Here is a 27259-nt window from a genome sequence, read left to right as displayed (position 1 = left end):
CCGATCGTTCGCAAGACACTCTTTACCGAATAAAAATGAACACTGTCAGCGGTGATTAACAAATCTACCAAGTATTTTAATAACTGATCTGCAGGCGTGTACATATGACAATGCACTTTGTACAGCACGTTTTCCACCTGGTGCATGAAGACAAAAATAATGTACATTGAATTTCTAATTATTATTAGGCTATTATTTATTTTCTTGTAGATCATCAAAACCAATGGAGAAAAGCCAATATACACAAGGAGCCCCCAGGACCGATTCTGAGAACCATTGTCTTAAATGCTCGTCGGTCTCTTAAATGCTAAAAACATGTTCCTTTCTAAATGCCAGTCTTACAAAGATAGTTAATTTCATTAAATTCTGTGTGTGTGATTTCATCGTGTGTTGTATGCTATCCAGCAAATAAACCTTAAGACTCTTAATTTGCTTCGTGAAACTGAAAATTTTGCAGTGTTTATCCCAAAATCTGGATTATATTAGCTTTGTCACATGCGTGAAGCATGGCACAGGTAGACATTTACGGAATGTACACGACTGACAAGCCGTCAAACACGTTTTGCCGGTTAGGGTTAGCTAGCTAGTCAAATGGCTTGGTAGCCGAAGTTGCGAACTGTTTTAGCATAGGCTACTGGACTACCAAATATAGCAAGCTGATTACGCTTTCTGCCAACTAATTATTTGGTTAAGTAGGCTAAAGGAAATAGTAAAAATGACTCGGCTACCGAAAATCTTCAGAGGAGGATTATTTTATGGTTGTCTAGTGCAGGTATAAATAGCACACGCCATAATGAAATGGCCTGCATTTTCTGACTTCGCACAGGTGGACAGTGGTCGGAGCCGCAATGTCAAGGCCAAGAGGCGCCACCGCCCACCCCAGTGACCATAGACTGTAGCCCCTACTGTAGCTTAGTCCTCCGCAGTAATCAGGAAGTGACGCAAACTGTACCTCATTGGTCCACAACAAATATTATAACAGTGCCCAAATGACACAATAAATCATGAAATCGACCCATGGACAGTCATAAGACGAATATTAAAGCCGCAAGCGGCGTTGGGAGGGGTCCAAGCATTGGCACCATCGCGCCCCCTATGGAGCGATTTTAAAATGGCTTTGTCCTCATGATCATATGCCTTCACCCAACATATCTACTGAATATCATGATGATCGTATAAAATATTGATGACTTATGGCCAATTTTGTGCTAAGAGATGCTGTCGGATGACTTAGTTACGTCGCCATGGATATGTCCTGGCCGCTTCCCGTAAAGGCCTTTACTATGTCGTAACACTTAGATGGCATGTCGTAACACTTAGATGGTCCGGCGTGTATGCACAGCTGCAGTGTTTCTGCGCCACAACTAAAAAAGGCGTCACACTAGTGTTGTCACGATACCAAAATTTTGACTCTGATACTGATACCAGGTTTAGTATTACGATACTCAATACTGAAATGATACTTGAAACTTAAACGATGCTAATTTGATACTTGGTACCTAACGATACTGAAATTACCTTAATAGATCAGAAACGTAATGTCCACAAGGGTTGACCTCATTTTCGTATTCATGGTTTATTAACAACCTGGTTCATTAACAACCTTTAAGTTGAAGCCTCTTCAACATATTAATATGCATAGGCCTATACTGTTACAACACTGAAAAATAGAAAAATATGTTAAATATATTCCAAAAAATAAACAGTTGTAAACTAAATAATCTTTAAAACAGGTCTTTCACCTTTAAATAGATTTAAAAACAGCATATTTCAATAACAATACAGCATCTATCTATAATAAAATATTTCCAAATTGGAACACCTATTGCTACTGAAGTGAACTGAGTCGAAGCTTGCGCTGTATCAAGGAGCTGAGTGCACAAGCGCAAGTCACCTCACTTGGCAACCTTAGTTGCTACTGCCTTCTAGCGAAGATTCCGACAAATTACACTTTTCATCCTCTCAATCAGTAATGCGGGAGACTATTTTCCCTGGCTTTTACATTTGACTCAAAACTACCGAACGTCGGAATATTCTAATACCGAACTGTTTTTTTAAATTTTTTTTTTTTTTTAAGTAGGCCTACCGAGAAAGTGCTGAAGTTTTGGTATACCGTGCAACACTACGTCAGACACATATTCCAAACCATTGCTCAGCTTAGCAGAGAATGCACATTTCAGAGCGCCAAAGAGACAGATAGAATAATAACACATAAATACGCATTTCAAATAATAAAGACGACATTGAGAAAAAACGAAAAAAAGACGTAAAATCAACTTGCGACCTGCGTGCTGGCCGCAGAGCAGCCTACCGTTTTATTTATTTAGACATTGGCAGATGAAAAAATTTTTGGTTACGCTGACCTATAAAACGCTATTCCAAAAGCAAAATCAGACATGTTATACATCGTTAGAAAGCTTATACTCTCACCTACGGAATAAATGAGTTGTCAATCAAGCCAAATTGCAGTAAAAAGGGCGACAACGCCGTAAGCAACAAGTGTGGTATTACACACAGCTATCATTGAAGATAGCAGACCCAGGCATCACAGATGCGCATATATTTCGCAAACGGATTCTCCAAGACAATATATGACCACTCATTCGCAAAAGGGACATCTCTACGCGTAAAACCAATGGTAAGATTGTATATTTATTCAATGTTTAGTCCCAGATATTGACTGTAGAATGACATGGTATAATTTTTTTAAAAGTTAGTCTCGCTGATTTCGTTATTCAGTGAGCAGCGTTTTCACTGCTGTATTGGCATATTTAGGGCTAATGTCGGGTTTATCTTGTTGCCAAGGATTATTGCATTACATTACATTACAGGCATTTAGCAGACGCTCCTATCCAGAGCGACGTAGGCCTACACCATCTGGCCGACATAGGTGATTTTTAGTGCCTGAGTAGTGGGGGGCCATAGGAACCCACCTGCCAAATTTGGTTGCTCCAGGACTTATGGTTGCTGAGCCTCAGACACTTTTAGCGGAGAAAAAGAAGAATAATAATAAGCCTAACAGATACAATAGGGTTCCACCAGCTTCGCTGCTTGGACCCCTAAAAATACACATATTGTGACTATTTGTTCTCATGAGAAAAAATTATTGACTTTGTATTTTGACCGCATTTGTACCGTAGACTTACATGGAAACCGGATATGAAAACACCTATACTGGAGCCAACCGTAGTGGCGCTAGTGAGCAACCAGGAACAACAAGACCAGGAAATGAGCTTCAAAAACGAAGTCTGGTTTTGGTCGCTTGGTTCGAACGTTGTAATTGCTATTTACTATAATTGTCCAGTAGAGGGAGCTCTAATACAAGTGTGAACTGCAGCAGCTGACGCGCTACTTCTGTAATAAGATGTTTGTCACTCGTGCCTCATCCAATATTCTCCACTGCAAGACTTGTCTGCACAGATTCGATTGCCGCAATAAAGGTATGTATATTTAATTAAAGTTTTTAATTAAATGCGTTTATACGACCACTATGTTTATCAATCCTCATTATCAAGCGAGCGAGCTAGCTAACATTTGGTTCACTTTAGCAAGCTAGCTGGCTAGCAAGCCTTTATGAAGTGGCAGTGAGCACAGCAGCGTAGGATTTACATTTCCAGAGGACATCGCTGTATTCTCAAATAAATAACCAGCCAAAATAAAATGGTGATTGACTGCATCACACATTTGTTTTTGTTTTTTTATCTGAGATAATGATATTAGCTACTATATGATGCTGTGCCAATAGCCAACGCGTTATTGCAAGCGAGTGTGTCATCTAGTCACGCGTCATCGTAGCAAGCTAACCAGACAGTAAAAACGCCGATAAAACTCTTCTAATGTGGATCATTTTAAGCCATGTTATCTCGCTTTGTCGTGATAACATGAGAGAATGATTGCTGTTGGAGAAGTGAATCAACCGACAGTTAACGCGGGTAACCTGCACGAAAGCGCATTGTAGTTTTTTTCACCACCGAATTCTTACGGACAAGCCTCACCTTAGGTATTTCATCCAGTCAATTTAGTTTCATCTAACGTTACACTTGATTCACTCATTAGCTCCGCTAGATATAGTCTTACTCTTTGAGATCATGTCGTAGGAATAAAATAAGAACATATAATTCATTTAACTTGTTGAGAATAAATAATAAGAAATAATGAGGCTATGTCAACAGCTAATGCGTTATTGCAAGTGAGTGTGTGTCATCTAGTCAGGCGTCAGAGCGCATTGTAGTTTTTTTCACCGCCGAATTCTTATGGACAGGGAAGCTCGCTAGATAAAGTCTTACTCTTTGAGATCATGTAGTAGAAATAAAATAAGAAAATATGATTCATTTACTGAGAACAGATACTAAGAAACAGAGGTGGGTAGAGTAGCCAAAAACTGTACTCAAGTAAAAGTATTGTTACTTTAAAATAATAATGACTCAAGTAGAAGTAAAAGTAGTCATCCAAATAATTACTTGAGTAAGAGTAAGACAGTATCTTGTGAAAAGACTACTCAAGTACTGAGTTACTTCATATAATCTGATTTAATGTTGAAATAAGCAGAGCAAGATGAACGTAAAAATCCAAATGTCCAAAATATAAAATTGTAAATGCTTGTCCAATAGAAATAAACAAAATATAAAATAGCCATGTGCAAATTCAAATATGGCCTAAATCATATCCCTTTAAATAAAACAATACACAGGAGGTTCGTCAGAAGAGGAGGATTTTCGCTTTCTGTTGTACTCTATTAAGTCTGTATACCTCATCAGTTTGTTGGGGTGTCCCTCCGTTGACAGAAAAAATATCAAGGAGGCTACAGGGGATTTATTGATTAAAATAGACTCATCATCACAACAAAGAGGAGCCTGCTCAAATTCAAACAGAAACTTTATATGTGGAAAACATAATGCTTTGTCGCACCATTATTGTACCTTATGATGCACTTATCCACAATATTCCAAAGTCCCATGATGCCTTGCGAGGAATATGTGCAGAACTTCCGGTTTAGCGTAAACAAACTTTATGTATGCTATGCAATGCTATGCAATGTTCCAGCGCTCACGTCATGACTGTTGCATGCTTCACAAAAACTATTACACTACAAACTAACGCTTACATTACAGCGTGAAATATCCACATTAATACCAGTAACCTATTTAAACACACTCAATTTCAAAAATAACGTATATAACCAAAGTATTTTGAACAATAATAGCCTACTTACATAGCAATGATGAAATCTTATCTGTGTTCAGTAGATGGAGAGAGAGACAGTAAATCAACAATACAGTTCAATCCGCTTCTGTTTTGCTCCAGAAAACGATGTCAGCTAGGTCTATCAGCAAACATGCGGCTTAGCTATGCCCAGAAGTCCTCAATAATAATAGTATTTCCCAATGAATTACGAATAATAGTTGACCACGTTTCGTGAGTGAATGCATAAGTGAATGCCATGATAAGAAAAATTTTGGTTACGCTGACCTAAAAAACGCTGTTCCAAAAGCAAAATTAGACACGTTATACATTGTTAGAAAGCTTATACTCTCACCTACTGAATAAATTAATTGTCAATCAAGCCAGACTGTACTAAAAAGGGCGACAACGACGTAAACAACAGGTGTGGTATTACGCGCAGCTATTTTGGAAGATACCCAGGCGTCACGAATGCGCTTATATTTCACAAACGGATTGTCCAAGACAATAAATGACCACTCAGTCAAATAGTTAGCTATCCACAGCCAAAACTAACCTACAACTTACCGCCACATATTTTCTCAAGTTCGAAGTTGAGTTCTTGTAGGCTGAAATGTCCACATTTCTAGGCAGACAAAGAAGGCAGCGCATAATGTAACTACTGTTTTTGGTAGTCTGTAAGTAAAACATAGTTTGAACGTGAGGCCAGGGGTGTTTTGGCTCCTACGAATCACCCGTCTTTGTTTCAGCCATAGTTGTCGCCCACTCATCCTTCTGATGTGCTGTGACTGGCTACGTTTGATTGGTGAAACGGAGTCATGTGGGGCTATGACTGCGCCAAAGCAAAGACCAGTCAGCCTCTTTGTTTCTTTCTCTCAGAGAGACTTCAGCCAAACAGAACGTGCGTTGAATAAAAAATGCGTAAAAAATAAAAGTAACGAGCGGAATGTAGCCGAATATAACGGAGTAAAAGTAACATTTTTTCTTCGCAAATATACTCGAGTAAAAGTGAAAAGTATGTTGCATTAAAACTACTCTTACAAGTAGGCCTACAATTTATTCAAGAAGTTACTTAAGTAAATGTAATGGAGTAAATATAACACGTTACTACCCACCTCTGCTAAGAAATAATAATAACAAATTAATAACAACAACAACAATCATAATAATATTCATAAAAATACATGTTTGAAACTGGAAAACTGATTTTTTAAATTCATTTGTTTATTGATGGCTGGAAAAGAAAGCAGTAAAAGCAGCCTGTGGAGTCATTTTGAATTCACACCACTTGAAGATGGTGTTAATATATATATATTTAATTTAATATCATCTTTTACATTTTTTTATCTATCAAAAAGTTCTTTGTGTGTTTATTTTTATTTATTTTTTTGTTTGCTTATAAGTGAAATGTTCTCAAATATAGAAACTTTGATAAAATATAAGTTTTTCAAATTGATCTGAAAATGTTGCACTTTTTGACAAAATATCGGTCAAAACATCGGTAATCGGTGGGCTAGAACTCTCCAAAATCGGGATCGGCATCGGACCCAAAAATCTGGCATTGCTCGGGCTCTAATACAGATGCTTATCGCCACAGGAAAAATCCTGGTTCAAATTTGATGACAATACCACCAAAAATGAGTCTTTTGTCTTCGTTTTATCAAAGCTATGTCTAGGCAGGAGTCCATAAAGGAATCCAAAAAGGCTTTCCGCCTGCTTGTCACCCTCCCTCTCCTTGCTCTCCCCTTGCCACTTCCTGCAGCAGCAGGTCTGTAAGATTGTAGAAAATAACTACACTAGGTATCTAATCTACTAATCCATTGATTAAGGTTGAATTAAGGTTGAATTTTTGTCAAATACTGCACTCACATCAACATGTCAAACACATCCCACAATTACACATGCCAAATGTATTGTTCAAAATCAGGCCAACTCTTTATAAGCATACTGAATAATAATAAAAATATTCAGAGTAACATTTATTATTAATATTACTCATATTTCTGTCCCTCTCCAAAGCATTCACACAGATGAGTGATTTCTTCCAAGGCCTCTAAATGCAAAGTCTTCTGTTTGAACTTAGAAATTGCAAAATCATTTTTTGTTGTAAAACAACAATCTTTCTAGGCATAAAGTCTCAAGAACCTCTTTGCTAGTGTGTAAAATTCTCGACGTGCGTACTGGAAAAGTTATAGTTTGTTTACGCTGGACAAACAATGTTTAGTTTTGTGCAAACCAAACAGGGCAGTCAAGTTCCTCAACGCCGTTCATGACAGAATCATTTCCATATGGACTGGTGAACCTGGGGGCATTGCCATGCTGAAACAGGAAAGGGCCTTCCCCAAACTGTTGGGGATGCACAAAATAGTCAAGAATGTGATTGTATGCTGCATGAATTAACATTTTTCTTCTCTGGAACTAAGGGGCCAAGCATAAAAAATGTAAAACAGCCCTAGACCAAGGGGTGTCCAGATACTTTTGGTCATATAGCGTACATTCAAAACATTTTAGCTGATAAGAAAATTAAAATTAAAGGACATATGTTTTAGAAAATTATGCATTTGGTTTGAACTTTTTCCTTTCAAAAGAGCTTTGAAGTTGGTGTGCCAGCCTCTTACAGTGTTGGCATCTATATAAAGATTAGTGTGGCTTTGTCTGTTCTCTGTTGTGTAACAAAAAACCACGGCTGATTCTTGGCTCCTCTCTCTGAAGAAATTATGTAGTTAGTCAGTGGAGGAAAAAAAAGATAGAATTCAGAACTTGGTAATCATAAAAGGTAAATTGGAGCCAACAAATTATGTATTACATGGTTTCAACTCACTGTACAATTAAAAAAGGAACAGTCTCATTTTCATGCTCATATTTTTAAGTATTTGCACTTAGCAGCCATGCCTGCTGGCTCAAGCCATTTCTTGTTATTGCTTTCAGCTTATGGGGTTCATTAAGCAAAAGAGGACACCTTCATACTTCAAGCTTTGCATTACCTGCATTATTTTATGGTTCCCCGGGGTTTATCCTTTTATGATTTCTTTTTAAAGTAGGGCTTATATCAGCACATGCACTTTAAATTATTTCTGAATAAATTATGCATATGATGATAATATGTGTATTTTGACTACATAGGTATAGTACATGGGATGATAAGTGTATTTAGACTGCATAGGTGCCTGTGATAAGCATATTTTGAATGTATAGTTACACATAATGATGTGTATTTTTACTGCACAGGTGCATATGAATGTACTAAGTGTATTTTCATTGTATAGGTGCATGTGATGTTTGGGGGCACAGGCATGAGCAACGATATTCAGTGCTACAAAAACATGGCCTCTGCCCCATTTTTAAGAAGGTGACCATATTTTCATATTTAAGTGCGAAGGTTGGAGCTCATTATTTCAAGCCATATAGGCATATAGCTTTACCCATTGTTAAAAAACAAGAAATTTTAGTTGTAGTCATTTATTAAAATTAAAATGTATAAAGAGCAATGTGGTCATTAGCTTACTTACAAAAACAACATACACCGATCAGCCACAACATTAAAACCGCATGCCTAATATTGTGTAGGTCCCCCTCGTGCCACCAAAACAGCTCTGACCCGTCAAGAGTTCTTAAAATCATGTGGAAATAATTCACCCTCTAACAATATCTTCGTTTTTTATCACCCTGTAGCAACTAATAATGTAATAAACTACCAATAGTGTAATAACAATCAATTTCTAATTTTTTTATGTAATAAAAACCAATAATGTAATAAGTAGTAGTAGTAGTAGTAGTAGTGTACTTTATTGATCCCCGGGGGGAATTTGCACTGTTGCAGTATCAAGGCCTCAATGTAACCCAATCCGATACAAATTTACAGTAGATACAAAATATCAGATATAAATACACAGTAGATACAAATATATACAGAAATCCAAATGTACCGGAGGACACCTTCAGAGGTGGAGTACATGCCTCGACGGGTCAGAGCTGTTTTGGCGGCACGAGGGGGACCTACACAATATTAGGTAGGTGGTTTTAATGTTGTGGCTGATCGGTGTATGTAAGTGCATATTAACACACTTTGCCTACTTCTTAGATTTACGAATATTTATTATGGATGGTTCTATGCAGAACATAAAATACATCATCAGTGATAAGGCATTAAGGGGCATGATAAATCAATTATAACAGGTTGTATAGATTACAGAGACATGTTGCAGAGATGTTTTAGGGGATGCAAAAGATACAAAGTAACCCCTATTATGGGCTTAGTGTGTTTGCAGAGTCATCAGAATTGATCAGTTCAGGCTATTAGGTAAACCCCAGGAGAATAATAAGCATGCTAATGTCTAAACAGCCGTCTACAGTTATTCCTCTCTATTAATGATGAACCCTCCGTTTCCACTAATGGCTGTTTTTGTTTCTGAACAAAGCTAATATGTGGGTTCTGGCTGTGTCATATGACCACTGGAGAGCATAAACAATGACAGGTCATTAAAATGAATTTATTACATTTTCACTTGCCTTCCCATTGCATTTCACAGCCAGGCGCCCACTGACAACCTAAAACCTTGTCACAGAAAAATTAAAATAACAGCAATTTTCTTGCTGTGATGGGGATCCAACATCAAGGTACTGGAATAAAAAATCCATGGTTTCCATCTGTAAACTATTTTGATGGACAGTGTTTGTACTAATGTCCATGAATAGGGTTTATGCTGAAACCACTTCTATTCATGTTCAGTTTAGGAATATTACCACTACATCACATTTATTTGGCAGACGCTTTTATCCAAAGCGACATACATTAAGTGCACACAGAAGGTCATTGGAACAACTACACAACACAGGTCTGATTAGATGCAATTCTAATTAAGTATCAGTTCTTCATAACTATGAACATCACGTCCAGTTCACACAGGAGTAAAGTTATGGCAAGTCAAATTAGAAGTGATAAATGATACAAGAGATTACAAGAGATTTGATAAAGAGCTACAACATCAAGATAATAGTACAAGTACAATGCAAAAAGTGGTAGATGAAGATACATGTGTAATATGAAAGTGCTAAGAAGATGAAGATACAAGGATGCACATGATATTAGACAGTGATCCAGGACTGGGAGTAACCATGCAAAGGAGTAGTGTTAGAGTTAGTCAAGATAAAGTCTGAAGAGTTCAGTCTTCACACCACGGTGGAAAATGGGTAGTGAACGAGTGGTTTGCAGAGGAATAGGAAGTTTGTTCCACCACCAGGGAGCTAGCGTTGAGAAGCTCCATGGTTGAGACAAGTGAGAACCATTCACCTGGATGGCAGGAAGTGCACCACTATACAGTTTAAAAAAAAAAATAAGACTATACTTTCATACTCCATCTCAAATAGTATTTGATAAATCTGATAAATCAAATATCAACTACAAATTCTTTCAATATCACAATTAACACCGCTAGTAAAAATGAAGACAGCTGATGCCGAATAAATGGATAATTGACATATATAACCCCAGCACTTTGTGCCTACAGGAGATTAAACAGTGATGAAACTGTGACTATTCAGAGGGAGAAACATGTTTTCCACTCATAAACACCAAGCAGTGCCCTGCTGCTTAAAATATGAAAATAGTCACTGAAAGGGGTAGACATGTATCTCCTAGCCCATTGGAAGCAGTGGTGTAAATCTAAATGTAATATGCCTAAAAAATGGTACACAAGGCAGGGACCGGGAATTCATTTGTTTTGTTATGTTAAAATAACTCCACGCCAGCTTCTTCCACACAAGACCACCCCCTTTCCAGCACTCATATTGAGCATTTTCATTAAACTGATAAACAAATTATAGTTTAGAGCCTCGGTTGTCACAACCCCTCCTTTGGTTTTCTCTGAGAAGAAAAGGTCATTGCGAATAATGTGTTTGGGAGGAATGAAAAGTGGTTCAGGCACTTCATATTTATCACTGCTTAATTACTGCGAATCCCTGCCTACTGAGTGGCACGAATAACATTAGGGTTCCCAGTGGCTTCAAACGCCATTTTAATGAGCTGGTTTGTGTCCTGAAGTCAGACTCTCAGAAATATAAGTAATTTCTGAATGAAGCATTTTGTGGATGGAAACTAATATACCTGCAGAGTCTATTCCATGCAAAGTCAAATGTTCATATTACGAAGTCTGCAGGGTGGTAGGTCATAGCTGTCATGATGTGTACAGGATCATACTGGCTTTCAGATGGTGCAGTTTTTATGAATCATACCAGTCTCTCAATGCACAAAACACTTTATAAATGTGGTGTTTATTTAGCTTTTTCAAAATAATTAAATTAAGAGTATTAGACAACAGTTCAATTCAGGTTAAGTACTTGGCCAGTTGCTATAATGACTACTGTAGAAATTATGCTTCCAATTTCGAAAAAAAAATGATTTAGGTGAACAGGTGAATAATGTAGAAAAAGGAAAAACCAAGCAATATAACTATAGCACAGTACTTTGATGGATTTATGTTTTTATGGTTTTTTCCACAACTGACATGTAGACTGCTGTATATGAATTCACAAGTAAAATCAAAATCTATAATGCAGAATAATACTGTACAGTGTAATAATCAAACTACACTTAATCTGCATGTTGGCTTTTGTGTAAAACTACACTTAAAGTGAACATTTCCTTTCTATTTACTGTAGAATTAAAGGTTAAGGAAAAATACATCAGAATATAGAATTTCAATACAGGACAGGTAAAAGATAAAGTGAAGTGTAGCCAGTAGAATATCCTGTGATATTAAAGTATGTGAGTTATTCATTGTTGTGGCCTTGACATGAGTCAAAATAATCAGATTGTATCAATGTGATACCATTGTTCTCTGCAATACCATTGTTTCAATCTTCAGTTCATTCTCTCATATCCATTGTTTTATCATACTGTCTAGGGCCAGCGTTAGTTTGTTAAATAGTTTCTTTGCAAATGTTTTACTATTCTCACTGGACCCGTAATGGTGATTGTGCAGTATGCAGTAAAGTCCAGAGCTCTATAAAGAAAGGTCAAGAACATACTTTTGTCTGTGTGGAGCAGCTGGCATGGTCTAATCTGTAAAACTGAATGCAGGCAGGCTATCAATTCTGTTAATATATTAGGAAGGAAAGTAGAGAGAGACTGGTCATCTTAAATTATGGCCAAATAATTTGAAATGCACTTCAGTTTATGTAATGGAAGAATTAATGAATGAATGATGTAACCATTTGAAAGCTTAAGGTTGTGCCTCCTCTTAATGTCCCCTGATGTGCCACTGCATGTACAGTGACTGAGATACTGCTGGTTCAGATCAATTTTATCTCCATTACTGTCCCTGAATTGTTTTGCTCTTTCGGGCATCACAGTTTGCCAAATGGTGGTTGCCCTAACCAGCCTAATATCGGCTGTCTCCTGGTGGACAGCCGATATTAGTAATCCCACTTACTGTACATCTTCCATTTCCATAAAGGGAATAACCATATTCCCATCAGATGGTAAGATGAAAAAACACAGGGCCAAGTTACTTGAAATAATTTAGGAAACATTGGGTAGCAGCATTGCTTTTGAATACGACATGTTTAATTTGTGTGAGTTAAGATAGCTAATATTGTTTCTTGTAACTTGGCCTAATTCTGATATCAGTACTTTGAGTGGCTGGCCTAAATTTTGCAAGTCTTAATGACTTATAGACAGTGCTTTGTGTGTGTGAGTAACTTGGCATTTTTGTATGTTGAAAAGGTGTTTTTCTTCAAATTTTGAAAAACAGCAGGCATGTTTTGGTCTTTCAGAACACTCCATAATGTCCAACACAGAAGCCCTCTGTGGTATTGTGACATCACAGAACTTCATTAATGTCATCATTCTAAAGAAGTAGCAGGCAGTATATATGTGGCTCACCAAGTTCACTTATTCATAATTGGCATTCTTCCTGGAACAAACAACAGATCTTTATTGGATTTAACTTTTATCAACCGCATTGACATAATCACCCCTAGAATAGGATCAGGTGCATGTAAGGATGCCACCCATCGCATTTTTGCGAGGGTGGCTGCTTATTTTGCTACCGGTATTGGTCCTTTTTTTTCATTTTGGGACATTTTCCAACTTTGGTAAGTGGAAAGGTGGAATTTGTTGAGGTAGGGTGAAAATATTGCAAGTCAATTTAACCAGGACTTTTACAGTTACACAATTGAAATTCAAAAGCTTGAAGGTAGAAGAAAACTTGCTGATTCTCTCACCTTTTTTTCAATGTGTGTTGACTGAACAGTGAAAAATATTTTTTTAAGAGTAAACAAATTATTAATGGAAACTTTCCATTACTGAATATAATTTGTTTTGCTTGCAACCCAGATTTAGCTAACTATTGAAGTCTACAGCTGCCATTAATAGCATAATTAAAGATATTAAATTATTAGGAATTAGCATTCCGAGTTATTCTGGTCTGCAGAATTCTCCCAAGAGACATGTTACTGAATTGTATCAGTAATCATTATTCTATCTTTTTCCCAGTCATAAATTTCCAGACCATTCAATGGTTTTCCACACTTCCTTTCCAAGACTTTCTTCAGCTTCCCAACACGGTATGCTTTATTTCTTCAAGGCTTTATTTGTTTGCTGATATTGATATTGCCAACTAACAATTCATGAAACAGGCTGTTAGTGAATGAGTAAGTTTTCACCTAATAGGGATTATAGTATACCCTGCAGGTATTTTGATGCCATGTAAAAAAAGGTGTTTTTCATTTAACCAAACAGCTAGTTCAATGAATCACTGAAAAACTGAAAACCAATAAGACTCTGCAGCCCCTCAGCACTGGAATCATTGGAATTATTTTGATAAGATGTGTTCAGCCTCACTCAACAGAACCCCATGAAATTCCAGTACTTTTGACTCGGATTGTTTCTGTTTGGTTCAAGAGATGGGAACCAGGTGAAGAAGACTGGTTTATTCATCTTCTGTACATCCCTTGCCTGTTCATAATCTGGAGGACAGTGTTCAGTGTAAGCTTCATAAGCTTCTCTTTCTCCATTTTTGCTGTTTGTCCTTTGATTATATGATTAAAAACACTTTCAGTTGCTATTCTTCATCATTGCCTTTAAAGCAGTAATGTTGTAGCCAATTAGTTTATTGAGTATAATTTGTTTCTCTCCTACCCTCTCTTGCTTTTCCAGGTAAAACGCAGAGCATACAAATGTAAGTCTACTTTGATAACACCTTATATGGCTCGCAACTACTTTTTCCCAGCTTCCTGTTAATTTATGGTTTTGATTGATTTTGTTTAGGGAGAGAACATGTCCAACAAATGAACACAGAGACGAATGCAGTACTAAGGGAAATAAAGGACCTGCAGAAAAATGTGAGTTTCAAAAGCCCTTTTACTGTACTTACGTGTGGGTCTGAAGAACAACGTTTAACCAACATGTGCCGAATTTGCTCTTGTTATTATAGATCAAAGTCCTGAAACAGCAGTGTAATGGCTACAAAAGTACAGTTGCCTCCACCAGGCTACAGAGCATGGAGCTGAAGGTAAGATACTGTAATGGGTTGTGTATTTATTAAACTGTTGACCACTGGTAAAAAAATCTGTAACAGAAATACACATAATTATGTGTGCATGTAATACATAATATAGTGGCAAGTTTGTGCCATGCAATTTCACACACAATTTCATTTTTTCAAAAAGGAATCTTGTGAGAGAATGGAAGCGGAGAATGTCGAACTGAAGGCTAACTTGGAGCAGGAAAAGAAGTTCCTTGAGGTTCAAAAAGAAAGCCTCGAAAAAAAGATGAGAAGTACAACCAACCTGCATCATGAAAAGGAACGGGCACTACAGCAGTAAGTTTCAGGCTTCAAAAAGCCAAAGGCAATTGAAAGAATAACTTTATATAATTCATAATTTTTGTTGTAATGATGATGTAATGTACCCCCTGAGGGAATACTGTCTATACTACAGGTAAAGCCATTTAGTGGGTCAAAAACTGCATCTTTTCACTGTAATTTATTTGCTTAATGTGCCAGTTGAGGATGTTTTTGTTCATGGGATTTAGTCAACTAAAAGTAAAGGAGTTGGTTGTCCAGAGGAAGGCTGATGCCCCCGTGTCTCTGTCTCAGGAAACTGTCTCAGCAAGGACTACTTCATTGCGCGAGAGAGATTCAATTACTATCGGAGATCAAGGTGTTTGAAATGAACATTACGACAATGACCACGGAACAGGAGAAAAATGAGGATTCTTACAAGGCTCAGGTGAGCAAGTCCAGCTCATCTTACTGCAGTACATGTCTCTTTTACCAGAATCACTCTTCTCTAGTGCCATGCATTTTTATTCCTTGTTGTATTGGTCTCGAGAATAACTCACCACAGTCCCTTTTCTTGTCCATTATAGATAAAAGAACTTCAAGAACGGTTTTCAAATTTGGAAAATTCCCTCAGCGCTTCCAAATGTGAAAATCAGAAGCTAAAGGTGAAAAGCTGAAAATTAATGCTTTGACATTATTAATAAAGCCTTAGTAACATTGTGAAATAGCAGCACAATAGCCTGAAATACATTGAAAATTGTGAAGTTTGCATGCGATTCACGGCTGAAAAAGCCAAGTGTTCACTATACAGCACTTTCTTTTTACGCACTCTCATTTCATAAAGGAATCTTTGAAGGACTATTCAAAGACAGGCATGAAATTGGTTGAAGAGATTTACAGTCTTCAAAAAAACATGGAGCAGGAGCGTCAGATGCATGAAAAAAGCCTGATAAAGAGCATGACCGACAAGATGCAAGAGAAGGAGAGCACTCTAAAAAAGTAAAGTGTCAAGCAACAGACCCGTCACGTGTTACATGTGCTTTGAGGTTACAGCCATATGAATCAGTTCAAAACTTGGTGTTGTCTGATACACTAATAGGTACATACAATGGCCAAATTATAGAAACCAATAAACATGTAAGTTTTGACAAAGGCAATTGATACAAAAAAAATTTCAGGATTTTATCTCTCAGAATAATTTTAGTTGTAATGATGTAGGTAAACACAATAGACCCCCTGAGGGAATACATTCTATACTGTAGGTTAAGCCATGTAGCGGGTCAGAAACTGCATATTTTCACAGTAATTTATTTGCTCAATGCACCAGTTGAGGATGTTTTGGTCATGGGATTTAGTCAAGTAAAAGTAAAGGAGTTAGTTGTCCAGAAGAAGGCTGATGCCCCCGTGTCTCTGTATCTCAGGAAACTGGCTCAGCAAGAACTACTGTATTCCGTGAGAGAGACTCAATTACTGTCGGAGATCAAGGTGCTTGAAATGAACAATACGACAATGACCACGGAACAGCAGAAAAATGAGGATTCTTACAAGACTCAGGTGAGCAAGACCAGCTCATCTTACTGCAGTACGTGTCTCCTTTACCAGAATCACTCTTCTCTAGTGTTATGCATTTTTATTCCTTATTGTATTGGTCTCGAGACTAACTTTACTCACACAGTCCTTTTCCTTGTCCATTAAAGATAAAAGAACTTGAAGAACGGTTTTCAGATTTGGAAAATTCTCTCAGCTCTTCCAACTGTGAAAATCAAATGCTAAAGGTGAGAAGCTGAAAATTCATGCACCAACATTATCAATAGCAGCACAATAGCTTTGAACAGTTTGAAAATTGTGAAGTTTGTATGTGATTCACAGCTGAAAAAGCCAAGTGTTCACTATACAGCACTTTCTTTTTACGCACTTTCTCATTTCACAAAGGAATCTTTGAAGGACTATTCAAAGACCAGCATGAATTCAGCTGAAGAGATTTGCGGTCTTCAAAAAACATTGGAGCAGGAGTGTCGGATGCATGAAGACGAGATAAAATCATTTAAAAGCCAAATGGAGAGCATGACCGACAAGATGCAAGAGATGGAGAGCACTCTAAAAAAGTAAAGTGTCAAGCAACAGACCGTCATGTGTTACATGTTCTTTGAGGTTACCGCCATATGAATCAAGTTGTGTGATACACTGATAGGTAAATACAACAGACAACTGATAGAAACCAATAGAAAGGCATTGAAGTTTGCTGATCAGAGGAGACTCATTTTTTTATTTTAAACCTCTTGTGCAAGCCCAGCACTGTATCATTTTCTGAAGTGACCGGAATAGTGTAAGCTCCACATTTCTACAACTTCATCCCTTGTTGTTTCAGAATAAAGAAGGATATGTATATTTTATGCTGGATCATCAAGTGATGTAAAAGAGATGTGGAAGCTGGACAGTAAAATGTCGAGTTTTAATTGAACTCTTAACAGATAACTCTGGGACCAAATTATGCCTGTTTAGAGTTGAATTAACACTGGACATTTTAATGTGTGTGTGCACTTGGGGCTAAAGGAGTTGTGCCGTGGAAGCCTGCTGAAGCTCTTGCGCTCTCCGTCTTGCAGGGAACTGGCTCAAAAGGAAGCCACAAAAAATGAGACCAAAGAGAAATTTGATGAGTACAGAGAAAGCATCCATAAGGTCACAAAAGATCGCCAGAATTTTCTGAAAGCTGAGGTAAGCTAATTTAGCCAACACTAATATCAATGCTATAATTCTTGAATAACACTACATGCATATTTGTCCACTATAATGTGGTTGTTATTGCTGTTTAGTACCACTTAGGTTGATTAAGGGAAGCCTCAGTTTTATTTAAAGCATTTAGTAATTTCAAGCAGCTCATTATTTTTAGGAAGTCTCAATTTGATTTAAAGCATTTAGTAATTTCAAGCAGCTCATTTCTTTTAGTTATTTTCATAAGCAGAGAGCACTATGCCTTCTGTAAAGTACACAAGAAGTACAACATTCATATTGACTGGGCATTTTCCCTGTGAAGGTGAACAGTAAATACACAATTCCACCAGCTATACCCATAGCATTAACAAAATTCAGTAGTTTATATTTCAATATTAATCTGCAAAGGTTATGACCCCAATTTATGCTCAACCAATCAGGCATCATGAATTTATCACAACTCCTCCAATGATTTCTGTTGTAAGATTAGCATGTCTCATCTCTCTCTCTTTCTTGCTCTTTCTCTCTCCACCTCTCTACAGATAAGATTTCATCAGAACAAAGCCAAAGACACTTTAGTAAGGACACAATCTCTCTGAGAGCAGATTTGTGATCAAACACCTTTGACTACAGCAGAGTGCTAACTCTACTTCTTTACCTCCAGGTGGCTTACCGTGAGTCAGAAAGAGCACTGGACAGGGAGAAGAACAAAACAGCCATTCTACATAGGAAGTAGGTTTGGTAGCCACAGAATACATATTAAATAGCTTACTGACAAACATTGGATGTTACCTAATCATTGCGAGACACATTTGTTGATATTCTCCTCGCTGAGTTAAATGGGCCTGTATTTATTGGAGGGCAGAGACTAGTGCTGTCTCAATTGGCTGTTTATTGGTTATTTAGGCTGGATGAGCTGAACAAAAAACTTGCCGAAAACTCTGGGAAATCTCAGATGCCTCAGGAAGCTCAGGCACCTCTTCATGAAAAAGGTGAGTCGTGGGGCCACTGTGTTGCTTATGCCAGTAAGTTCCTACGGCATCCCACACGGGACAGTTCACAGCCCAGAGGCTGGAGGGCCATGGTGGTTCCCTTGGTCTCCAGTGGAGTGATAACAAGAAGCTGTATGTGTCCTGAACACTGTTCCACACATGCCTTACTGCTCCTAGACCAACTTGTCTCTCAGTTCTGTGTTGGAACTCTTTCATTCCATCCATCCATCTTTTTTTCTGGTCTTCTCATTCTTCTGCCCTTCAGTTTCTAAGCTGTCCTTTCCACCTGAGGGATACTGGTCTCACTCTTACTCTTATACTTTCGTAAATAATCATTGCTACTTTGATAAATTAAATAGGTAAGTTATAATGTAACATTATCTGTCATCTTGTCCCTGATCATTTTATGAACTCTCTTTTGCAGATGTTTCTACTCACAGCGGGCATTCCTATGGTCACAGCGGGCATCCGTCTACCCAGAGCGGTCATCCCTCCACTCAAAGTGGTCATCCTTCAACTCAAAATGGTTGTGCCTCCACTCATCGCTCAACTCATTGTGGTCATCCCTTAAATTCAATGAGATGGGTACGTTTAAAACATCCCAAAAAATTAATGGATAGGACTAAGATGCGTTTAAACATTGTGCCAATTTAATTGGTCTCACAAAACTGCACCAACTGGTTTTATTCGATTGAGTTCAGCCATGCTTGAACACATCAGTTATTGGCTCTCACACCAGGTCTGTGAAATGTTTAATTTTCCAGTCCCTTCTTGATGCTAAACTATAATTCCCCTGCTTTCCCTCTGAAAGGCTGTGGATCAGGACAGGGACAGGAGACAGTGGGATGAGGGACGGCCCACTTTCAGAGGCCGCAGAGGATACCAGAAGAACCCTGCTCCTTTCAATCGATAAAAATTTTTTTTTTTTAAATGTTGGGATACAACTCCTCCTCCAAGTACATTTTTAGTTTAAAAACTGCAATGATGACTAATAATTTTTTCTCTAAATTTATAAAGTTCAAATCACCATATTTAATATTACTTGCTTTGGAATTGCAATTGCACGGTTTGTCTGAATTGTTGTGGGCTAGAGTATTGTTTGTGACACAAATGTGATAGAAAATTATTCCTAATGTGGAGGACAAATATTAAATAAAGTTCCCTTTAAAAAATGAGCCGGTCTCATATGCAGACAGAAATCCACCTTAAAGGACACTGATTTCAGATGTGTATTTATTTATTTATTTATTTATTAACCTTTACTTATACAGGGTAGGTTGACTGAGCATGCATGCTCATTATACAGCAACGCCCTGTTAACACCCCTTGTGGAGTGGGCTGTAGGCTATAGCTATTGTGTCCACAACCCAGTGGTCCAGATGCTACTTAGACACGGCCTGACACCACATAGAATCCATGTAGCAGAGGAGCAGATTATCTGTTTACCTGATTGTGCATCTGTGAGCATCACAGCTTCTAAGTGCCTGTTCAGGACTATTTGGCTTCTTATGGAAAGCCATGATAGCGAGAATGTAAGGCCTTCAAAAGCAATGTCCGAGAGACAAAACCCTGAGGGAGGCATTTAGGTCGAAAAGCAGGATTTGGAAGAAAAGAAATGGCAGAGCCCTCTCCATCCATCCTCAGATATAAAGGGTGTAGTGCATGTAAGTCATTCACACACCTTGCATGGTAAGCAAAAAAACTGCTTCAAGTAAGAAGTGTATCAAACTTAAATTGGTCAAGGGGTCAAATGGTAGCCTTGGCAGAACATTAACTCTTTTGCATCTAAGTTCTTAAATTGTTTCAACAGCTGCACAGAGTGAGTTTTTTCTGCTTGTGCACCAGCTGTTCTAGAATCTCTAGAATGTTACATCACACTAGCCTTCACAAGTTACCCTTGATATGAGTGCTGACAATTATTGTAATAATAATACTACTATACTATAATAATAATAATAATAATAATAATAATAATAATGAGGGGAAATTTCCAACTGCTCCCACATCAGCATATAGCAGATACCAGCCACCTTCACCCAACACCATGTGACCACACGGTCTGCACTGTGTAGCTGTGCTTTGTCAATTTTGCCAGCATTGGATATCTGTCAATGTCATTCAGCTCAATATACAAATATAAAACGAAATTCAACTTTTGCAAATAGTTTAGACAATTATTTTGATCACTGGTGGATACAATGTAAATTATAATGGCTATTAGATTGTTTATATTCTGCTTTCTGCCAGCCCATAGTTAGCTAATTTTGACAGGTTGGTTAGCAGTCTAACGTTAGCTAACTGTATAGCCTAATATATTTTTTCCAACTGTTACTACTTCTGAACAGGTTCAGAAATTTAAATGTCTGCTCTGACAGGGAGACCCTCCATTGCCCCTGCAAGCAATTCCATCACAAAGACCATTCACGTCTGGAGCAATGAGCAGGGAGCAGGACCTTGGCTGAAAAACACTGCTTCCATCTCAAGGAGGTTCACATTAACTCTTTTCCATGAGGAGCCCCACAGGCCCGGAAGGGGGGAACCTTCACAGACAGTTTTTGATAGAGAGAAAAAGATTGAATAAAAATACTCTTTGGCCCCTTCCTAGGGCAAAGATGTTATTGCTCCTATTTCTAAAAGAGATTTTAACTTTGATGAATAAGCCTGAGAACCTTCTTTGTCCCTTAGTATGGTGGGAATGACAACCTGAAAACAGGTGGGTTTGGGGTTTTTTTAATTGTAGTCTGTAGGTCCTGAGAACCCAAGGAAACCGGGTACACTGACACCAGTGATGGAGATGCTGTACTGTAAAATGTGCTCACTAAGGCTGACAACTGTCAGCGACAGGACACGCCACTGGCACTGAATTATTGGACGAGACACCAAAATGGACACTTCCCTGATGAATGAAACATTAATGTACCCAATCACAAGAGCTGGTTAAGGTTCCCCCTCATCCACCAAAATGGGCAGAATGGGTTGTATGAGTCCCAGAAGCGCTGTGTGCCGTTGGTGCCATCAAAATTTGCCACACAGAGAGGGCCACTGTCACCATGCCACAAGTTCATGTATGGTCTCCTGAATTGCCTCCATTTAAAGTTGCAGCTGCAGCAAACTATTACAATGCCTTCTGGCATGCTTCCTCCTAAGAGACCCCTATTCCCTCTCAGAACTGCAACAGGGCCCTGGGCAGGCAGGACGTCATCTTTAGGCGAGGCACCCAACTCTACACACCAAACAACTTGTGACATTGCAGAAAACTTCAGGATTGCGAGAGGGTGGAGTAACTTAAGGCAGCATGCGCCCTCTCAGATGCAGAGAGTCAGTGTTTTCCTTCTCCAAAAATACTAATTAAGATTACTATATATGCAAACAAATTATTAATACCAATCTGGCATCAATGTACCAATCTGTACTTGAACTAGGGTCTCCCAAAAAGCACAGCTATAGCCGACCAACTGAGCTATCTATCTACGCACAAGCTATGCCAGCCACATATGGTACCTTTTTCCCTCTCGGAGAAGAGGCTCCGCTTGGCCAATGTGCAATCTTCTGGGTTTTACTCAATAAACAGCCACACGAAACAAGCCTGTGAAACACACAATAAAAGAACACAGGCATATTAGCACATTTTCTAATGCAATTGTGGTCCATCACACAACATTCACTTATCTAATAGGAGGCAAAAAAGAGAATGCGTGGGCAGACACGCAGCTGTATTTATAGCGGGTGATGATGTGCCCAAAGATAGTAGAGTTCATTTGCTATTCTGTCTCCTAGACAGCTCACCCTGTCAGCAAGGCTGACCCATACTGTGGTATGTTGACCAAGATGAAATGTAAAAAATAAAAAAAAAAGAATGAATTTCTAAGTGTCATGTTTTCAATGTCTGAAAACTGTGTAAGGGTCTGAATATTTGTGCAGGGAACAGTACATTCCTTCATTGTATAAGGTAAGAAGATGAGCTTGATACAGTATGTGTGTGCATAGTGGTATTCAATAAAACTGGAAAAAAACATTTTGCATTTCAAGGGCCAAAGTGTTTGCATTCTCTTAGAGAACATAAAGATACATCAGTGAGGAACTGTGTAATAAATAACATAAAATCCAGGCTTGAACAGAGGCAATAGTTACAAAGACCACGTAGAAAAAGATATCCCTTCACTTTAGATGTATAAGTAATATTTTTTCTTTGGTCCTGAAAATTAGTGCTGTCAGTTTATTAATAGTTTTCAATTATTAAAAGCAAACATCAAAAAGTCGGGATATAGTGAACATTTCTAATGAATAATTGAATTTTGATTAATCATACATCAAAGTTATCAAATAATGTTAGAACATGATACACAGAGAGATAAACCTATTTTAAGTTTTACACGTTTGATACTGAAAATTTGAGTTCTTATTTTAGATTAAACCAATTTCTTTTAATGAGAGTTGACAGAGACTGTGAAAGTAAATGTATAAAAGATGATGCCGTAACTTAAAATATTCTGGACACCAACCACATGGTAGGGAAGTATCCTGTCCTAAATTATAATTGAAGAAGCAAGGTCAATCCTTCCAATGATATAGATTTTTGTATTAATGCATGCTTTATGTGCATCTCTGGCCTTATTAATGCTCATCCATTTAAGAAAAGTGTGTCAATTATTCCGCTGTCATGTTTGGAATTATTTGCTGTCGACCAGTATGTGAGTGGGGAGGGGTGCTATACAGTTCATGATTGCCTTTTCATCATCCATAGAGAGACTGTTCTATATTATCATTATATTTTAACAGAACACTGCAAGGGTTAGCAATACAATATTCGGCAACACTCAAATAATGTTATCTCCTCCAGAAATAGGCCACTATTTTTTTGGATTTGGATTTTTTTTCCCACCAGAACAAGGCCATCCAACTTTGGGGACTTAAAATTAAAATTCCTTTAACGTAAATGCTATATTCTCCTCCCTCCATGACTTTCCTAAATATGTGTGCTGGAAATAACATTTTAAAATAAAATAAAAAAATAATAATTTGATTCAGTATAGAACTACAGGCAATTTGTGCCATTTTCTTCACAAAAACTTTTCAGTGTAGCAAGGGGTGTTGTGTCTCCCCATCACTCTAGACTGCTCCCAGCTCATGTTCAGGAGCTTGTCTTCACAAAATACGAATTTGGGAAGTTTGAGGAAGCACATAATAGCTGAATATATATTTCACCCAAGGAAGCTTTTTGATTTTCTCTTTAATGTATCCCTTTAAGCTTATGCAAATCAAACATACAGTTAAAGTGGGGCTTCAACCAAGAGGGGAGAAAATGTATTAAACCAAAAAAAAATCCCACCAAGTTACGCCTTGGCAGTGGCATGCCTCATACCTATACAGCACCGAGAGTTCGGCACTTTTCAGGGTTCCCCACAGAAATAACCACAACAGCCACAGACACTCAGCCCTTAAAAACATTACATTCTGTATATTCTGACCCCATTTCAACAGACAGATTTCATAAACAACTTCACATGTCCACACAATAAAGCCCCAAACTAAGGGGATTTTGTGTTTTCTCCTTCTTCTTCTTCTCATTCTTCTTTTTCCTGCCGCCACTAACATGTCTCCCCATTGGACATTTTACCGACACCAGCCAAATCTTCACCTACACGACCCAATCAAAAACTCGCATACACACGCAAAATACCCATACCTTTTTATTTTGAAACATTTCCAGTTTAAACAGCTAGTCTGCCTGTGGCCTAGTGGGCAAGGTTACAATCTTGAGAACATGGGGTCCTAGGTTCAAGCCCAGCTAGGAACAAGTTTCTTTAACCTGCTTTTACCCTCACTAATAATTGTCTACTACTTCTCAATTATTGCTTTTGCACCATATATACCCGCCGTTCACCGAACGTATACACTGCATTATGACGTACCATCTGCACGTTCAGTTATTAACCGGCTACAATATTGCAAAGCCATATGGATTCAACGGGTGCTCTTCTGTGCTTACTGGCCTGTGTTCTTCTTTAAAACCACGGGCAGGTTTGCTAATGGTATTTCACGCATCGCATAGCTATGTCATGGTGCTGCACTAACAAAGTCACAGACTGGTAAACCTCTGGTTGAAGGATTGAATCCCGCCTCGCCCTCAGGCAGATAATTTCCTCTTTTACACTAATGTTTTCTTACGCTTATATTTGCTTTACCAAAACTCACTCACGACCACCCATATGCATTTCATGATGGCAAATGTATTCCTTTTATTAAAAAGTTACACCAGTTCACCACTGTGCCATTTCTACTAACTATATTTCTTCACTTGGCTACCATACAAAACCTTATCAGCAAATGCCACATTTCTACATGTTCTTCATGTTACTTCGCCCTGTTCTCTATCTAGCCACATACAAACAATTACTACGTATGTACGTTCTGCAACTCCCCATTAAAACATTACATTTAAAATCATGACTCACTCATAATTATAACTACTACTACTGAACATGAGAAGAGCACATCAGTGCAATAGATTTCACACGTTACTTAACCCTCCACTTTAACGACTAATACTTTATACAGACTGTTATATATACCATTCGATAAGGAAACTAAGCTCGCTCATGGTCACTTCATTTACTTCGCACCATAATCTGTGATCATGTCAACCTTCACCTACATGCCCATTCTGCTAAAAACATATTGTTTCAACTATGCAATTTCATAATTTCTCCTAATTTCTCTCACGGTGTTGTTATTTTCTCATATGCAAAGCCTGCTGGGACATATGCATCTGCTCCTATTCTCCACTATCAAGTTTTCCGGTTCTAGCTTAGCAAAACAGCGAAGAGGATTCCTACCTGCAGATAATTCTAGTAAATATAGACGCCTATTCAATCAATCTTGACTGTGACAAAGCCATCCACACATATGTTTGGCCTGTGAAAAGAATTGAGGAAATATTGGGTAGCACTGGTTTGGAATACATCTTATTTAATTTCGGGGAGGCAAGCTAGCCTATATTGTTTGTAGTACCGTAACTTGGCGTTATTTTGATATCAATACTTTTATTGGCAGGCCTGGATTTTGGCAGTCTGAATGAATGAGTTATAGACGGTGTATGTCTTGTATGTGTGAGTAACTTGGCATTTTTGTAAGTTGAAAACGTGTTTTTTATGAGATTGTAGTTTACACACACATCAAGAAATTGTGGATATGTATAAAAATTTTGCAGATAGAGTGAAATCTTCATTAAGATTTTATTTCATTCATTCTGCATGAAGCATGATTTAGCCTTTGATTTGGCTTTGAACAAAGGATTACTACTGCCATCAACCCGTTCTTGAGACATGGAACAATACCAAAATTCCAATCTGCATATTTAAAAAAATATATATATTTTTTTTAAATCTTTATATATGATTAGTCATGGGATTTTATAAAGCTTGTGTTTGAACCTGTTGAACCCCTCTTTCTTGAGACTTTCCTTGAAATTTACCAAATAAAAAAATTCTAATGAAACAATTTGGGAAATTCAGTTGCACAACTTCATAAGGTATGTATTCAGAAACAGGTACTATTATGTATGGAGCATTCTTTCCTTCTACAATCTAGATTTTAGATTTTATCACTGTTCAATCTGACCTACTTATGTAGATAATATCTTACTTAATATGAGCTTATCAATATTATTTAAGGAGCAAAGTCATTCAACGATAATGTATAGATCGCCACATATCAGCCATTTATGTCCAAAACAAGTGAAGAATACTATGGCATTAAATCATATTTTAAAGCATTTGGGAAGTGATTTCTCCCCTTCAGAGACATTAGTGTGCTAGCTGAACTAATTGTTTGTCTTCAGTCATTCTGCAGTGAATGCTGACTTTCACTCCCCATGCAATTAAAAAGAGATCAATATGTCCTGACAAAGGTTATGCACTGTGGTGCTGGCTAGTTCCTCAGCCAGTTAGTCAGCAGAGTTGAGCATCAAAAGCACGGAACCAAAACTCTAATGGAGCCCACATCCAATACCTCACATATATAGCGCAAGGACAATTTATGCATGGTAAGAAAACCTGAGAGGCGTAAGCAAATGAGACTGATGCATTCTAAGCTGAAGGTTGCGTGCATTTTAAAGGTAGTTTTAACATATAAAGATTCCATTGAGGATCTATTACTATATCCATAATTATAATGTATCCTAGATTTATTTACAAATAAATCAACATTACAGGAAGGTTGAGCAGGAACACTGAGCTGAAAATACTGTAGTTTACACAATGTCTGAAAATGGGGTGTATCAATTAGAAGACTGAGTGTGTACATTAATCGATTTAAGATCAAACAAGTGTCAAAGATTTGGAAAGGAATGCATTTGCTACTGATATAACACACAAATACATGCATTCACTCAGTGGCTGCTTTATTAGGTACACCCTACAGTGCCCCCCAAAAGTATGGTAATGGTAGAATGAAATTTGTCATTTTTGCTATCTGGATTTGAGATGAAAAGATGAATATGAGACGACTGTACAATCAGCTTTTATTTAATGGCATTTAGATGTATATATGTTTTATAATTTTACAGAAATGGCAGTTTTTTGTGTTGAGTCC

General features: G+C 37.8%; 1 protein-coding gene and 1 long non-coding RNA gene across 3 annotated transcripts in view; one reads left to right on the top strand and one right to left on the bottom strand.

The window, feature by feature from the left end:
• Window positions 1-27259, bottom strand: part of LOC135248275 (uncharacterized) — a 132869-nt gene that overhangs the window by 71287 nt on the left and 34323 nt on the right. For both annotated transcript variants that reach the window (XR_010328395.1, XR_010328394.1), the window contains exon 2: window positions 22169-22253. This is a non-coding gene — a long non-coding RNA (uncharacterized LOC135248275). The remainder of the gene's footprint in view (window positions 1-22168; window positions 22254-27259) is intronic.
• Window positions 16355-20104, top strand: LOC135248273 (uncharacterized). Its single transcript, XM_064322696.1, has 7 exons — window positions 16355-17068; window positions 17567-17678; window positions 18218-18253; window positions 18340-18407; window positions 18582-18667; window positions 19092-19252; window positions 19479-20104. The coding sequence occupies exons 1-7, from the start codon at window positions 16926-16928 to the stop codon at window positions 19578-19580; spliced, it is 708 nt and encodes a 235-aa protein (XP_064178766.1). The 5' UTR covers window positions 16355-16925; the 3' UTR covers window positions 19581-20104.

The sequence above is a fragment of the Anguilla rostrata genome, chromosome 2, assembly GCF_018555375.3.
Source record: "Anguilla rostrata isolate EN2019 chromosome 2, ASM1855537v3, whole genome shotgun sequence".
Lineage (NCBI taxonomy): Eukaryota > Metazoa > Chordata > Actinopteri > Anguilliformes > Anguillidae > Anguilla > Anguilla rostrata.
Note: the sequence above shows the minus strand (reverse complement) of the source record. Positions and strands in the feature narration are given on the sequence as shown.

Coding starts and splice junctions, on each gene's coding strand:
- LOC135248273 (XM_064322696.1), top strand. CDS start 16,926: ATGAATTCAGCTGAAGAGATTTGCGGTCTTCAAAAAACATTGGAGCAG. Junction 18,254..18,339: donor ACAAAGCCAAAGACACTTTA/GTAAGGACACAA, acceptor CTTTACCTCCAG/GTGGCTTACCGTGAGTCAGA. Junction 18,408..18,581: donor ACAGCCATTCTACATAGGAA/GTAGGTTTGGTA, acceptor TTGGTTATTTAG/GCTGGATGAGCTGAACAAAA.